Below are 18368 nucleotides of genomic sequence, written 5' to 3'. Positions count from 1 at the left end.
CTAAATGCTAAATTACATTACTTACTTTTCAATTTTATTGCTAAATGCTAAATTACATTACTTACTTTTCAATTATATTGCTAAATGATAAATTACATTACTTACTTTTCAATTATATTGCTAAATGCTAAATTACATTACTTACTTTTCAATTATATTGCTAAATGCTAAATTACATTACTTACTTTTCAATTATATTGCTAAATGATAAATTCTATTGCTAAAATGCTAACTTCTATTGCTCAGTGCTAAATTTCATTTTTAAATACCAAATTCTAATACTGAATGCTGAATTCTATTTCTAAATACCAAATTCTAATACTGAATGCTGAATTCTATTTCTAAATGCAAAATTCTATTTCTAAATGCAAAATTCTACAGCTAAATGCTATTTTTAAAATTTCTGAAGCTGTTTTTACAGTAAAGCACGTTTTAATTTCTTCCCCTCCAATCAAACAACTGATGGTGGGTGGAGTCAGCTCAAGGTTAGATAAGAGAAAGCGCGAGAAAAATAGACTGTAAGTGTCCCCCCCCCCTCCCTTTATTTCAGCTCTGTTAAGAAATATAAAATCAGTATAAATATAATGCAAAAAGGGATTTTTTCTAAAAAAAATTATTTCTCTTCTTAAAAAGCCACACACGTCATGGCCGGTGTTTTTGTATCATTGTGAGGGAAATAAAAGCGATGCAATGGGTGGAGTAAATTTTCGGGGGGGGAGGGGTTATAAGCTCCAATCGGGGAAAAAAATCTTGAAAATAGGTGGCAATTTGTGAAGGTTTCGCAATTTCAAATGTTGCATATAAAGTATAATGAGGATCAGGAAAATTTCAAAAACCACTTAAATCAACTGCTGCAGAATTTAAATTTTAAATCCTGTAGGACACTTCACTCAGTTCATACGAGGCATTCGCACAAGATCCACTGATTTAAACTCAGCTGGCCTGAGTACGCACTGAACCTTATGCCTACATGCTATTACTACTAACACCCATACACCTCGTAAATATTCCTCTGAGAAACTTCTAACGAATTCAGGCATATTGGAAAGTTTCATGCAGGTGGTGTGTATAATGATTTGTTCCTGTGTTACAGAAGTGTTGTCAATTGACTGCCGAATTTGGAAACGGGAAAACTCGGCAGGTTATTTTGCTTGTTCTTACACGCGTTTATTTAATGTTTCAGGCCTGGTTTCTTTTCGGTGGCGATAGTTTTCTTTAGTGGAGGGGAGGGGTGGGCGGTTGGCCTTCATTGGCACCTTGAAGTTGGAAAACCCACACTGAATACCAAAGCCGCTTGTAAGTTAATGCAGCTCTCAACTCTTAATGCAGCTTAACTCTTAATGCAGCTTTGCTGAATACCAACTTCAGACGACCACAACGTCCCGTGCTGGCAATCAGCGCAACTGCTGTATGTCAAAAGCATCTCATAGCAGTGTTGTGACCTTGGTAGAACACTTGGAGCGATTTCTTATCGACTATCATAACTAAGCATGCGTGGTTCTCTCAGTATGAGCAAATACTTTTGGATCCATTAACTTGGACACCCTACATTAGCATTCAATAGTTTTGTTCCAGAATATTTTAATAATACTTAAAAAAAATTTTACTCTTTACATATAGGGTGGAAGGTCCAAAAAGGACATGAAAACTGAAACGAACAAAAGGAAAAAACAAGCTGAAGAAGAAGGTAGAGACGATGATGAAGAAAACAAAGACTGGTGGACTCGATACTTTGCTTCCTACGAAGAAATGATTAAAGTAGACAAGAATCTCCTTCCCAAAACTTAATATACGTAATTTAATATACAGGGTGGTAACTATCGACCACCCAATAATTACGCACGTGATTCCTTGTGAAAAACTAATATCGAAAAGTGTTTTCCGTTTTAGGATCGAAGGAATATTAACGGAGTTATAACGTTTTGAAACTTTGTGACGTGTCAGTTTTCTAACGGTCAGTTAAGCACCGAAAATCCAACGAAATTCCCACAAGCGGGTTACCACTAATTGAAAATTAACTGAAATATTCAACCCCGTTAGAAGATGTGTTCGGTTATTTTCTTTCACGACTGGTGCTTTTCCCTCTTCGTGTAGACTGATGTGGACCTTGTTGTTGCATGTTACCTTCGCCCCACTATATTAGAAAATTTATCACCAGATATGTAAAGTATCAGCTAAATGAGATCTAAAAATTGTTTTCCCACAATCAACACTTTTTTTGCCGAAATGCGTAGATTTTCTTTCCCTTACTGTGTTAAGTCAAAATTTTTGAGGGAAAGGGCGAAAAAAAAACTATTTTGCGGTTTGCACAGCTTTAGTGTTTTTTTATTACTCTCAGATTATAGCATTGCTATCAGCTGAAAAACGGTAAGTGATACATTTGATGCACGTTTGGTGATTTTGGCAGGATTCGAAAGCGACGGCATCAATTTTTAATGCGTTATAATTCCATAATTATTTGTCATATCAAAAAACTGAAAACACTTTTCCATATTAATTTTTCCACAAAGAATCACATGTCTATTTATTGGGCTGTCTATAGCATCCACCCTGTACATATTTCTACAATATTTTGCCTCAAGTCTAATTACGGTTTACACATCAGAGTTAACTCTATAATTCCCTCCCTTTTTGCATAAGTTCTCTTTTCAATGGGGTTCAAGTTTGTGGAAAGAGCTCAAAACATACACAGTGATATCTTATCTAACAAAGATGATTCGTTCCGGAATCACATTCGTTAGCCGAAACGCGATTTCTCACAGGTTTCTGTGGAAAATAGTTCAATTCATTCCGGGTACTGCCCAAAATTTAAAAATAAGTTATTTTAAAACACCGAGCAGTCCTAGAAAAAAGACAAAAACTGACCGAAGGATAAAGTGAACAACTTCAAAATTGGATAAATCAGAATTTACAGGAAGATGAGACACTGAAGAAATCTTTTCATTTTGCACTATGTACACAACCAACACAAGCTTCAGTCTACAGAATCTGGTATTGACACGCCCCAGTCGAGTTCGTTTCTGTACTATATGCAGATGAAAAAGATAAGCTCCTAAATTTCCAGACCAAAGCTCTGGTCCAGACTGATCAGTTTGATGATCATATTTAAGTCTTGCGCTTAAAGAATGCATTATCTGAAACCATAGGCTCCTCTTTTTCCCCAATGTGTTTTCTCTATTAGCTGAATCTTTCGTTTTACATGAAATGGTTCGAAAACTTTCAAAAAAAGAAGTGGAAATACATCTGAAAAAAGGTAAAGGTAGGTATGAATTCATTGGGATGAAGTGACAATAATTCTGATGATGGTTGGCGCTAAAATTCAGTTCACAGTGTGCTGTTTTGCGTAAGTGCGTACATCTATATCAACGAAAATGTTTGTTAGCCGAGGCAGAAAAATCACGAGAAAATCTTCGTTGTTGAAAAAATCGTGCCAAGGCGTTCGTTAGTCGAGGTATCAGTGTATTCGTGTTTCTGATACCAAAGTTTAAAAAAAATTAGCTGCATCAGAACTAACTAAAGAACGCGCTACTGGAAAATTTTATTACACTGCGTTCAGTTCAAAAAATACTTTGTTGTGGAAATATGGAGTCGGGAGGTCGGATGGAAAAATAAAGTTTTCTTCGCGTGACAGAAATCTTAGTTACTACCCTGGTGGTCAGACAGTTCGGACAAACACTAGATAAAGCCTACTCTCGTGGCACGAAAATCTCGAATTTCGCTCTTATATAGCGATATCATTTAAAAGATGGTGATAGCAAGCACGTGCGTTACGTTTACACACATAACGAGATGTTGTTTTTATTCTTTTCTAGGAGAAGAGCAAAGCGTCAGATAGTTGCGGAAACAACTCATCTGGGATCGGAAATGAAGCTCAGAATGGTGACGTGCTATACTCCCATCAAGGTACTTTGTCTTTTCATCTAAGCTGAAAGTTCCTGTGTCAATGTTATGGAAACCGATTGATTCGTATGGTGTAATCCATAAGTGTGTCTTAGAATGCTCATTATCTGGAGAATCAAGCGCATAAAAAAAATCGTAAACCTTCTATTAGTTTTTTTATCATTTCTTCGTTAGACATTTTCTTTCTCCAAAAAAAACTTGCAAAAAACTAATTAGCTCGCAAATCCGTTTGCAATTTGTTCCTAATTACGAATATTGAATTTTTCTTTTTTGAATTTTTTCTTTGTGAATAGTACTGTCAAACGTGTTAAAATCCCCGTCATGCACACGACTAACGAAACAAAGTGAGAAAAATTGAAACCGTAAATCAATCACTCGCTGCCCGGTTTGACTGATGACAGGGCCCGGCCGTTGAGAAAAACCGATTTATAGCATACCTCAGATACACGAATTTCGTAAATTGGTCAATATTATGAAAACTGCATATGAACTTACATAAAAAGTTCATATGCAGTGAAATTTTTCCAATGACCCTCCTCTCTATAGGGTGTAGTCCTGAATTTTTCCTTTTACTTTCACTGCTATCGAGACATCAAATCTTCAAAGGATCAGTTTGGACCCCTTCAAAGGATCAGTTTAGACCCCCTTCAAAAGATTGACAAATCTTCAAAGGACCAATGAAGGATGACCCGCCTAGAAAGGTCTTACTGTACACATATTGATCGACAGTTCAACTTTACGTTTCTGTTGATGAAGAATTTTGGATAATGCTTACGTCATCAACCACCCTTTATGAAAGTATGAGTTAGGATTCAGAGGGGGAATTGCTGATGACGAAATTTTGCTGACAAGGGGGGGGGGGGTCAGCGTTTTGCTGACTTTTGCTGACAAGGGGGCGGGGAGGGGGGTCAAAAATGGGTAAAAATTTGCTTACGTAATACTTGAACGGTCCTTAACTCTAAAAAATTCCCTGGATAGATCTTATGGATCTCTTGGGAATACCGTAAGGATCACGTTATTTAAAAAATTAATATTGAAAAAAAAAAGATTTAAGTCTAACTCAAAGTGAAAACGATTGTTTATTAGAATACCTTGAATTCTAACTTAACCCTATGTAAAGTGGTTAATTAACTATCCAAGTTTCATTTAACAATACTGAAAATCTGCTATCTCCTAAAAGCACTGCTAGTTTCTACTACCCCGTGGTAGTATCAGTTCCAGCGTAGCCTGATCAATTCAGTAGACCAAATTACCTATCCGCTGCTTTAAACAAACTTCAAAAATCTAAGCTATCGAAGGCTAACTTCAAAAATGTTAACATTTTGCAAATGGTGTGGGAGTGACTCTTCACATACGCTGAAATTAGAAATAAAAATAATTAATCACTTGATACAATGGTGTGTTGTATCATCCTGATCGTACACAAATCAATGAGTCTTACTTAAGTATATATACAGTGAATGTGACCTGTTTTGCCAAACGAAAGGGAGTGATAGACGAGCCCATGAGGAACATCAAGCACCCTATCAACCCTATCCTATCACGAACCGTTTTCGATTAATGGTGGATAATCAATTATGAAAAAAAAAATCCGCCATGTCTGAAAAACCCCAAATTTGTGTAGTTTCTGCAAGACCAACTCGCAAACTAAGCTCATATATTTAAGGAGCAGAAAAACTCCTATACGCGGTGATACCATTTCTATCAGAATATCCGGATTTAATGACAAGCTATAAGCGCTGAAATATTGGCGAAGTTCAAAATTGAATTCTCGCCAAAAATTTTAATTGCCAATTTCGTAAACACCCTTCTAGCTACAAACGGTCAAATTTCCCAGAAACTTGTCCATTCCACTATCTTTCGAAAGAGACTACGATAAATTACATCGGTTCACATCGGTGTTCCAGTTCAGAAGAAATTTAGGCTTTTTTGTATGCAATACATCACTAAAATCGGCGTGTTTCGAAGTAGATATTCGACCAAAATTCGGAATTGGCGGTTACAGATTTTGGTAATTTTATTTTGCAGAAAAAATCATATTAGCCCCCCCCCCCTCCCCACTTCGCTATCAGGACAACTGGATTAAAAGGCGAGCTAAAAGCTCTGAGCGATTGGCGGAGTGCAAAATCGAATTGTCGCCAAAATCTACTGAAATGTCTAGTTCGACGAACGCAGATTTCAGTGATGTAGACTGTTGCTAACAAATGGATGAATTTCTCCTGAACTAGAACACCAATATGTTTTATTGTAAGCTCTTTTCGAAAGATAGTGGAAAAGACAAGTTTTTCGTAGATTTGACCGCTTTTGTATCTAGAAGGGTGTTTGAGAAATTGACGATTAAAAAGTTTGGCCAGAATTCAATTTTGAACTTCGTCAATCTTTCAGCGCTTATATCTTGTCATTAAATCCTTATATTCTGATGGAAATGGCGTCACCGTATCAATTTTTTCTGCTCTTTCCAAATATGAGCTTAGTTTGCGTGCATAGCTTGCAGAAATCACGCAAATTCTGGGGTTTTTTTTCATTATTCACGCATTTTTTTCCCATAATCGAATATCTCCAATAACTCGAAAACGGTTCGAGATATGACAGGGTTGGTAGGGAGGTTCATATTACACTTGGGCTCGTGTATCATTCCCTTGCGTTTGGTAGAACATTTCACGTTCACGCTGTATAGCATGTAACAAACTCCAGGTTCTCATTCCAATAAATGTTTAGTCGATATCTTTCTAAATGATCTTTTATATCGCTATTAAATTCGGTAGCGACAAGTGATATTTTAGGGAGGGAAATAGTGACTTTTTTAACATCAAGTAAGGAAGCCCTCATCTTGCCGTTCCTGTACTCCAACTGACGCTTTCGCTCTGCGAACCACAATAAAATATTTTCAGTAGTCGCAGGGATGTTTGTTTTCTTTTTGAACCATTCGAATCGCCATGTATATACCATAACACAAAAAAGAAATATTCTTCAAAGACACTCAAATTCTCATAAACTATCACTGGTTAAGTTAAATTTCTTCTCGCTTTATGTAATGGCAAGGGAAAAAAATTGGTAGCGTCTTTGGAGATGTAATACTTTGGTCTCTCTCTGCTTCATTTTTCTTTCTCGTAGATATAAAAACAACAAAAGTTCTTTTAAATCCGAAGAGGAAAACTTCCTAATTTTTCTAAGTCGTTGTTTTTTTTTGGGTTTTGTTTTGTTTTTTTCGTTTTCTTTCACGTGCATAAAAAATTCAATTTCCGCTTCCTCTAACGGAATTGCTTTTTTCAGACCTTGAGCTTAGTAGACTCTGTTTCTTATACGGTATGTAATTCTCCTGAATTTTTCAAGGTGAAGAGCTTAGTGTGAAAGACGCGAAGAGGATGGAGAAAGAGTTCTACAAAATTGAGAGTCAGCATCAGCTTACAAGCGGCGGCGGCGGCGGCCCACAGCAGCAGCAACAGCATCAACAACTGCAGCAGCAGCAGCAGCAGCATCAGATGCTCGAAAAAGACCATCCCAAGAAAAAAACTTTCAAAGGAACTACAACTGCGGTTAGAGCCGTGGCTCGGCTGTCGCCGAAACTCCAGAGGAAGCTTATGGCGGAGGAATCACTCATTAGAGTAAAAGGAAACTTTTAACAAACCTCTTGTTTTGTTTTGAAGCGGCATTCATTTCATTATTAAAATTATGTAATTACGCATTTTTTTTTTACTTGATGTATTAGAAACATGATGTACAGGGCGCAGCATCTAAACTTAACAACTGAGTTCATATAAACGCCCCATACATGACATCTGTATAAATTTTGAAATACTTGACAACTTGAAATATAGTTAACTACTAAATTAACTGACGCGAGTAAACTGGCCTATAAGTTTAGATGCTGCGCCCTATACATCATGTTTCTAATACAAATAGGAATGGGGGCGTTTATATGAACTCAGTTGTGAAGTTGTCAGGTACACAAAGAGGATAGAATCCGGTTTATTTTTTCGATAAAGTAGAGAGCTTAATGCGCAGGCGCCAGTGGCCTCGTATTATCTAATGAGCATTCACTGCTTGATTATTTGCATTGGAACATTTCAATATTTGACGACTTGACTACTAAATTGTTTGACGCTTCAATCGGCTTTCATTTTCAAAGTAGGAAAACGTTTCCCTCTTACAAACAGCAATAAATAAGCAGAGTGTCTTGCATCTTGATCCAAAGATGTCAAGGCATTGCACTGCTGTGCGATTGTGTGGACATCGTCATGCCCTCTCTCCCCACATCCTCCATCAGGGCCCCCCCCAGGCTGATATCTACAGTGAATTTATAGTGTGAGGAAACAAAAAAGGATAAAAACTTCCCCGGACAACCAGGCTGGAACCCTGACAGCCCCACACTTGTGCACCCCGTGGTTTCTTCGGTTGAAGTTTGTTTTCAAACTTCTAGATGAGAATTCGAGCTGATCTCATCTAGAAGTTTCGAAATGATCAGAAAGGGGCTGCTGAATGAAGCCAAATTGAGAGATGAGTCGCATCATGTTCATTCACACTGCAACGGGAGCTTTAAAATCTTGACTCGAACACGCGTGTGGGTTCTATCAGAGCTCATTATTCATTGATATTATTAATGATATCATCAATGATATTATTAAATTACGGAAGAGGGGGTGAGTTTGTTTTTACAATCAAAAAGGCACTTAATCTTATCCTAAGTTTTCAAAGTGTGAATCGCGTTCTTTGTTGCTCTCTTCCCCAGTGCTCAGTCACATATTAAATCACGAGTCAGTGTCTGGCCAGTGAAAATTAATTCATTATTTACTTTGTCATTGGTCTTCACGAATTCCTTCCTCTGCACCGTTTTCGACTGTGAATAATGACATCTCAGCTCACAGCATTTCGTGTTCCTTGAGACTGTTAACTGGTTGTCGGCCTATTTTTATAGGCGTATTTTGAAACCTCGTGCGAAAACGTGTGTTGAGTTGCTAGTCACCAATGGCGTGTTATGCAGTTTTCCTTATCAGAAAACGAAGTCTTTTCCAACAGCACTATAAAGATAACGATCTTAAACTCGGCTGCAATAAAGGAGTCCATGTGCTTGGGTTGAGAAGTCTTTTTTTATATAGAACTCACGCTCATAGGCATACTTCTTCTTAACTGTACATACACCTCGTACACATTCATGTACGGAAGTTCTAACGAAATGGCACATGCTGGTGTTGTGAACCTAACGTGAAGTTTGTTTCTGTGTAATGCTTATTATGTGTAGTTCTGCCATCAATTTTTCTAACTATCAGTGAAGTGTAATGATTGAATAATTGTACCGTTGTAGGCCTGCTGCTCTCTGTGGCAAGAGTTTTTAGCGGAGAGATCAGCTCCCATTTGCTCTCCGAAGTTGGAAACCGCAAATACCAACTTCAGCCGACCACCGCTGTGGTGACGGTGGGGGCACGGGCATGCTGTAGGATGCAGAATGGCGCCATATTGGTTGCTGCAATCCAGCTAAAACTATGTTCTAGTATGCACTGACCGATTGATTTTTCTTGAACTAGTTTTCGTCCCAACGGTTTCGCTCACCAAATGTCCGGCTACATGGTTAGCATCAGCAACCGTAACAAGAACTGGTGCACGCAAAATTTGCGCTACCGCACGGACCCACGTTCCATCGTTTGCTGAATCCAAGTGTATACGGAACTCAAAATGGATTACCTTAAATGCCGAAACCTGTAGAATAAATCAAAATCAAATCAGCTTCCTGAACTCGGGTGAAATTCACAGCAACATGAGAATTAATAAAAATTCCATAACGCACATTTTTTTATGCACTGAAAAATATTTTATGATAGCGTTTCTAGTTGTAATAATAATTACGACGTGGCTACAATTATTTTTCATTATATACACGTACCAAATTTTGTTTAATTTCATTAATGTGGAAAATGCTGTAATGCATATAAATTAAACCATCGTCAAGCTGTCAATGATCCACCGTGCACTCACTCTTAAATGAGTAAGTAGGTCATTATTTATAATTAATTGGTGGCCTGTGAAATGCGGTCATTTCGATCTAAATACCCCTTTTAAATACTTAATCGAGAGAGAATTTCTTGAGCAGAAACCTACTCGAAAATATTCAAAATAAGATCATCATTATTTTTCTTACATGAATTATGATGCTACACTGTTCCGAAAAATCTGGTAATAAATCCCAGATCTTGTTCGCACTCTCATCTAAAATTTTACAAGTAAACGGCTTATGCTATAATAATGGAGAATCGTCTGTGGTTTGAAAAGATCTAAATATACAAGATGGCTCAAAAAAATACGTGTACAAACGTCGACGATCTGAGAAAGATAGGGCACAAAGACAAATAGTGGAAAAGAATTCATAATGTATTGTTATCCAGGGCCGTACATTCCGTCTTTATGCGCTAGTACTCAAACGGAGAGTCCTAAACTTGTATTTAGAAAGAGTCGAAGAAACAAATCAAAAGCCTGCAAAAAAGAACGGAATTATTTTTAGTACCCTTTAATTAACTGGAAAAGCATTCATATCGAGTGAAAAAGTGGAAGACTACTTTTAGTGCCCACAAGGCATTTATCAAAACGTATTGAGCTTACTGGAAGTGTTCATAGGAACTTTTCAATAAATACTTGAGCGTCGGTGCGTTGAATCAGGTATATTTTATACAAATACGAATCGTGAAACCACAGCAAGAAAATTGCCCAACAAAATGGCTGGAAAGGGGAAAAGTTATCAACGTATCACTACACGGTATTTCTTAATTAAATTTGAATTTAATTAATTTCAAATAAATTTTTAAAAATATTGATTTTACAAAAGTAAAAGTCTATATAGTTTGTCACAACTTATTCTTATGGGGGTATAATGCAGCTATGCGCATATCAATAAAAGTGCAGTAATTAGCTATAAAAAGTGTTTATTATATGTCTATATCAAATATAAAACAGCCGTCAACATAGGTCGAACTTAAAAAGATGTACGTATACACTGTATTTATCTTAATTTTTCTGACTGGTGAGCGGTATGGGCCATGCAGCGCACTCATGATTACGCAAAACACACGAAGATCGATGAATACTTGGAAATGTAAAATGCTTGCTCGCCACATAAAAATCACACCGTTTATTATTATTATTATTATTGCAATTTCTTTTAACTGTCCGTTATAAAAGCGAGAGGTGTACGTTAATAGGGTCTGTTATGATGAGGTTCTATTGTATATCCTTTGAATGATGCGCAGCAAAACATATGGTGAATTTTTTCCTATACTACAATGACTCTCTCTCGATTCTACTCCCAAAAAAACGAAAGCAAGAGTAGCTTAGCTTTTCAGCAGTGAATTTACTTCAAATTCACTGCTCAAATTCATTCATCACTGTCAAACACAGATTTCATCATTGCAAAGAAACGTTTTTAACGAGGATTTATTTTCAACAAAAACTAATCATGCATGCGCTCATTAAAAACCCAAAATGATTCACGCGCACAGCTGCATACTCTGTCCGGTAACGAACTCATTAATAAAATCGCACATTATTTTCAGATATATCCATGCGAGCTTGAAAATATGCCTGAATTCGGGGGATTCCACGAATGGCTCCATTCTTTTGATCTCTATCGGGGGAAAAGAACCGGGGATGAACTCGAAGACCAAAATAGGATCGTCGGCGTTTTTAAGGTAAATTAACAAACGTTCAATTCAATCTCTTCCAACTTAAGAATGTTTCAAATTTTATATATTCATCACTCAATGAATTTTATTCCTTTTAAGGAGTTTGCGTTCGAACTTGTGCTCATGTGAAAATTCCTCATTTTACATTTAAACATTTTCTATTTTGACTCAAAGGACTCAATTCTTTGTCCAAACATTGTCGTGTAAATTAATGAGTTTTTTTTCATTTATTTTCTTTCCCATTCATCGACGTGGCATTTTTTCAACATTATCGAATTTCACATGTATTTTATGTAATTCAAAAGCTCTCCTCTTTTAAAGTATGTTAGTAGTTTAAAGCACACACAGTTCTTTTATTTTAATAAATTTTGTATACCGTGGTTGCTCGAACTTTTAGGCTTGTGGCTCATATTCTGTACAGGATAACTTTTACGTAGCGTACAATACAGTACTAGAATAGACGGTCCACAGAATAGGGGTCCACAAAACAACTTGGCCTAGAGTTTGTGTACCCATGTTGAAGACGAATTCGTGGATAGCAATATAATGTACACAAACAGAAATCGTATTTACAATCGGCTACAAATTGTATGTGTCTAATTAGTTTTCGTGTGAAAATAATCCTGGTGTGACTAGAATGATCGAATGCGTTAGATCAGTTCTGGAAATGACACGCGAAAAAATGCGTATATGCTTTCTTTTCCTCGTTTTACTGAACTTCCAGAAAATATACTCTAGACTGGACGGTGGTTCTTAACTTTTTACCCATCCCGCTCCCCAATGCAATTCGATTTACCTTTTTGCACATTAAAAGATAATTTGTTGTCTATTTGTTAGAAAATTTATTTATTTATTGCAATTAATTACATTAATCATCCGGTAATTAGCAGTAATAAAATTCGAATTTTTAAAATTTACTTCAAAATTAATTTTTTGAATAGCAATTTTACAAATATATCAAAGCAATAAAATTAACGTTACTACATGTCGATTTTCAGTTACTAATTTCTAATTGATTTTTCATAATAATATTTTAAAATGCAGGTTCTTTTTTTTTTATAAAAAGGCTGTCCGAATATCATCACTTACATTCGAATGACCTCTGTTTTTTTGTTTGTTTTTTTTCTTGAACAAAGAAAACCCCATTTCGCAAAGGCGAGTGGGAGAGAATGATAGAAGTGTTTTGCTAAGCTGTCTTCAATAGTTTTGAAAATGGCTCCAACTGAACACACCAGAAGTGTTCCAAACCAGAATTTTGAAATTTATAACAACACACACTGCTCCAGCTCGCCCTCCAAAAGAATAATTATTTTTATTAAATTACCATCGTTCATAGAATTAAGATAAAAAAAAATGATCTAGTGTCACTGACAGAAAAATAAACTTCTGCACACGCATCTGGAAACTGTACATCAGAGATAATCATTGTCTCCTCTAAATCCCTTCAAACCAAGTCATATTTCTGCCAGCGGAAACCAAACAATAAGGTATCAAAATGTTGGTGTGATTCATATTTTTAAAGAATTCTAAAATTCGATTTTTCTCATCATTTCAATCTTCTTAATAGTCAGTCAAAATGGGACAACTTTGCTGGATCTCGCACCCCTGATTAAGAACCACTGCTCTAGAGTATGGAGCGTTACTGACTAACCGTAATCAAGAAAAATTTGCATCTATTCCTTTTCGGTTAGTTGGAACAGACTAGAAATATTCGTACAGTATTATTCACGTGTTCAACAAAACACTAAAATATACAAAACTTTAACATGAAGTCGCATAGGAAATTCCAGTACAGTTTTTAATCGATAGCTATTTTTTGTAAAATTATACATAGGAAGTTTATTCCGTTCAATTTTTCTTAAAACGCCTTTTCTATACAATGTTTAACGAGTTCATAAGAGGAATATATTCATAATTAAATTGAATATATTTACCAACCTAACATATCAGGTATTTTTGTCACGTACATGTATATTTATTACAATATTTACAATACTGCATTCAAACAGAAAAACATCGATTTAGAAAAAAGATTAAAGGGCGTACAGAAGAGAAATTTTTCAAACCTATAACAAATCTATGTAATATTTTTCCCGGTGTTTTTCTATGTTTTCACGTTTCTTATTTTGTATTCGATTGTTTATCACATGTTCTTGACGTTAGGATTTGCAGTAAGGTATCTGGTATATTTCTCTCTTCTAACATTTCAAAGATAAAGTTGTTTCGCAGAAAAACGGAAATTGAAGATTACTGCTCGAAAGCGCAGTCAGAAAAGCAAACTATACTTTAAAAAAACCTTTGTTGTAAGGAAATATTATGAAAAAAGGAAGCCCTATATCTCGTATTTTCTGTGAAAGATAAGATATGTGGGAAAAAATAAACATCAAGAATACATCAGTGCTATTTTGGATGCTTCTAGACTTCTTGCAATATTAGTATATCCGTACATTGCATGTTCTTGTGCATTTTTTTTATGCATACGTTTTAAGCAGTGTTTTGATTACAATCAATAGAAGCAAAATTAGAATTAATAACGTCCAAATTACTTTCAAAACATTCTGAGAAAATTATTTGCTAAACTTTTAGCATTGATTATGTTTTCCCATCATTTTTTGTTTATTTGCAGGGATCCCTGAAAGTGTATAAAACTCCATTGCCAAAGGATGTTCAGGATCCCATATTGCCAATCACTGATCCTTTAGGGGGATTGTTCCAAGGTCTTCCTAGTAACGAGCCCATTCATGTGCTAGTTAGAGTTTATGTAGTTAAGGTAAGTGAGCGATTTAATGATATGATGAAATGACTTGATTAATTTTAAATAATTATAAGAATCTATTTTTGTTCGGAATCGACTTCGGAGGAATCTAATTGCAAATTCGCCAAGTATAAAATTAACAAGCTCAATTAGACATTCTATACTTGACTTAACATTGATTGTTGCTCACAAATTCAACATAATGGAGGGGTATGGTTATCTAATACAGAGAGGAATCGCAAAGTTTCGTAATGGCTCCAGCTTCGTATCCAGCCCACAGCCTGTAATGTAACTCAGATTTATAATTTACACGCATGCACATGAACTATAAATACAAATTTGCTTACCTTTAAAAGTAAAAAGTGTTAAAAACTGTTCGTGTGATGTCCCAGCAAAGAAATATAATTTTGTTAGACTTTTCTTATATGATCAGATTTCTTTTAGTTCAACGATGCTTTTTTTTTGGGGGGTTCGCAAAATGCGGCCCGCGTACTCTTAAAATGCTGCCACTGTATTACATTATTTTTTACAGTTTTGGCTTTCCTATTAGATTTGCCCTTTGCTGCACTTAGTTTTGAAATGTTTAATGTGCACAGTAAATTTTCATTTCGGATTCGCGCCACCAGTGTGCATGTTTGTCGAGTAAATGTGTCAGTAAATGCTGATTTCTACTTTCCAAATTGAAGGAGGAATGAATGTTTTTGGTCAAGTGACGGGAATGATTTATTATAAAAATTCAACTTATTTTAAAATAAGTAATTAAAAAATATACATCATCCTACTAAATAATCAATAAACTTGTATAAACTATTATTCAATTGTAGCCTCATTAAAAATTATACAAATACAATGCCACAACAGGCAAATTGCCCAACGAGGTGGCTGACTTAAGACATCATGGATCCCCGAGCCATTTTTTGGAGGCCCCACCTACTACTGCTACACCACACATGCACCCCCCCCCCCGCGGAACCCCCCCAACGAACCCAAACGAATCGGTACCTGCGGGAATGTGCGTGTACGTGTAGTGCAACCTGACGTAAAGTTTGTTTATGTGTAATGCTTGTTATGTGTAGTGCTGCCATCTGCCCCCAGTTTTTCTAACTATGAGTGAAGTGTTATGGTTGAATGATTTACCGTTGTAGGACTGTTGCTCTCTGTGGCGAGACTTTTTAACGGGGAGATCGGCTCGCATTTGCGCCTTGAAGTTGGGAACCACAGAAAACCAACTTCAGCCGACCACCACTGTGGGGTTCGAACCCGGATCCTCGCATCACGAGTCCGGCACTATAACCACTCGACCACCACAGCGGCAAAATCTATGAATTCGATGTTTATTTTTCTATCTAATACATTGGTTTTTAACCAGGGGTCCTTGAAAAGGTTTCGGGGGTCCGCAAGCTTGGGTGAAATAATATGTGAATATTAATAGACTAGAGATATCGACTTGGCTAGTTCCCCTCTTCCGTAGAAAGTAGGTACAGTCGACCCCGCTTAAACGGATAAAATCCTCCGGAGCACCAAAATTTCTACCATAGAGACAATGTTAAAGTTCCCCGCTTAATAATATAATTTCAATGACTTTTCCCTCTTTATCGAATATTTCACTTCACACATCAACCACTATACACATGGGATGATATTTATTGAATGAAACATTTGGAATTAATGGAAAGCATGTTACTTCGTTAAGGTTTAAAAAATAATGCATTTGAGAGCGTAGGTACTGGCCTCCAAATATTCAAGTTGTCTTCAACACGTGCATTTAATCATTTTATTTTTGTTCTCTGGTGAGCCAATAGAGGACGCTAACATTCCTAATGAAAAGTAAAAATCTTAGGAAAGATCATTGTAATTAAACATAATTTTTGCATTTCATTTTTGATGTCTTACTTATTCGAGAAGCTTTAATATTGATCCTTCATGAGTTTTCAACATACAAACTGCACTGACGTTGTAAAATGGCAATTGAATTGTTCCCCCGCATAATCGTATGCCCCGCTTGATCGTATATTGGGTGCTGGAATCGTTGATACCCGATTAAGTGGGGCTGACTGTATATTATATTAATGTCAATATCATTTACGCGCCCCACCCTGAGAACAATATCAAAATGTTTCATTAACCTCTTCGGGAAGCAACTAACACTTCTTTTATGCTTAGTAAAATCCCACGGCTATTCTTCCACGTACCAGATTTTTATTTGCACAATGCAAAGAATACCCAAAGACTATTCTTAGGGTACGTCCATAGTGCACCGCTTCCCGCTTCTCGCTTTATTGCTTAAACCGCGGCAGTTGTAGAAGGCGGGATGATCCCGCGCGATTCTAACCGGTGGTGGTTATAGTGCACCGCTCGCGGGAGCGTCTGCCTGCATGGGCAGTTGGCATCATGGAGCTATCACGTGGGGATCTATTGTGTGTTTTTGTTGACAACAAAAAATATTTATTATAAAATTAAACATGAAAGAATGACGAATGTACATGAAATGAATAGGACTCGCCTTGAAGTTGCAATGGGTTTAGTGTAATCACTAATTATAGTTAATTAATTAATTGATGATAAATCAGCGATTTCGCTTTTAGTGCCACAACAAATTTTCGATTAGAAAAACTAAAATTAATCGTTACAAAATTCCGTTTGATTTAGTTTTATCGTTAATTAGTTTACATTAATAATAAAACTAAATCATGATCGATAATTGACTAATCAACTAATAACGATAAAACTGAACTGGCCGATTAACTATGGCCGATGAACTGACTAATTAACGGCAAAATCCGTTGGATTTCGTTTTATCATTAATTAGTTTATTAACGATAAAACTAAATCATGATCAATAATTAGTAACGATAAAACGAAATCCAACGGTATTTTGATTAATTAACGATATCGTTTTCATTATGTCAACTAATTAACGATTAGTATTAACAATAATTAGGCGCCATAAAAACTCCGCTGGATTTAGTATGATAATTAATGATCCTTAATTAATTAACGATTTCGCTTATTATGTCATAACTAATTAACGATTAGTATTAGCAACAATTATCCATCACAAAAACTCCGTTGGATTCAGTATAATCGTTAATTAACCTTAATTAATGACTAACCAACGATATTGCTTTTATTATGTCATCTAGTTAACGATTAGTATTAATAATTAATCGTCACAAAAACTCCAATTCGATTCACTATAATTGGTAATTTTCTTTAATTACTTAATGATTAACGATTTCGCTTTTATTATGTCATAACTAATCAACGATTAGTAATAACGATAATTGATCGTTACAAAAACTCCGTCGATTTACTATTCCATTATAAAACGAACACTTAGAGGAAAGTATCCGTTCAAAACTGCAAGCGGTGAGCCGGTCAAGCGAGAAAAAGAAATAATAATTCATTCTGGTTAAAGCGGGTAAAAGCAGTTTGAGCCGGTAAAAGCAGGTAGGCGGGCGCACTATGGCTGCCCCAATGAGTTTTCACGATCTTTTTTCAGCCGCGATGAAGCGAGTAGCGAGAAGCGGTTCACTATGGACGTACCCTTACACAGGCGGCGTTTGTTTACCACACTGTTAGACACAAGGGCTTCGGAAAATTAATGCTAATAGCTAAGAGTGCTCACATTAAAAAAGCAACGTCGAGTGCAATCATTATCCTTTTTTTTTCCTCTGGTAAGGCAACTGACTTGCATCCAGCAGATTTGAACGGCAAAGCAGATCCATACATAGTCATAAACCTTGGCAGCAAGAGGACGAATGACAAAGAAAACTATATCTCGAAGCAACTGAATCCAGTTTTCGGCAAGTAAGTCTCAAGAACATTACGTTTCTTCTACTACTCGGAAATTGTGATTGCGCCATTTTTCTTTTCTACTTCCACATCCAACCCCTTTTATGTCTCTGTAATTCTTAAGAAAAGATAAAACCTAAGAATATATATTTTATTTTCACCGCTTCTTTTCCCAATAATTTTGCTTCTGGTATTTCTTTTATTCGACAATTTCCCCGAGGAGAAGCATGTACTTTACCTTCTTTTGCACA

General features: G+C 36.2%; 1 protein-coding gene across 1 annotated transcript in view; it reads left to right on the top strand.

Annotated features, from left to right (window-relative positions):
• Positions 1-18368, top strand: part of LOC149076200 (otoferlin-like) — a 232747-nt gene that overhangs the window by 194344 nt on the left and 20035 nt on the right. Inside the window, exons 32-37 of the mRNA XM_089243754.1 lie at positions 1621-1758; positions 3813-3903; positions 7234-7505; positions 11439-11573; positions 14194-14337; positions 18005-18132. Of these exons, the coding sequence (XP_089099880.1) occupies positions 1621-1758; positions 3813-3903; positions 7234-7505; positions 11439-11573; positions 14194-14337; positions 18005-18132 (908 nt within the window). The remainder of the gene's footprint in view (positions 1-1620; positions 1759-3812; positions 3904-7233; positions 7506-11438; positions 11574-14193; positions 14338-18004; positions 18133-18368) is intronic.

Source organism: Pholcus phalangioides, unplaced genomic scaffold (assembly GCF_987345545.1).
Source record: "Pholcus phalangioides strain wild (caught in Gottingen) unplaced genomic scaffold, Ppha-v1.0 ptg000015l_1, whole genome shotgun sequence".
NCBI classification, from domain to species: Eukaryota; Metazoa; Arthropoda; class Arachnida; order Araneae; family Pholcidae; genus Pholcus; species Pholcus phalangioides.
This window is presented reverse-complemented; position numbering and strand designations above follow the sequence as displayed.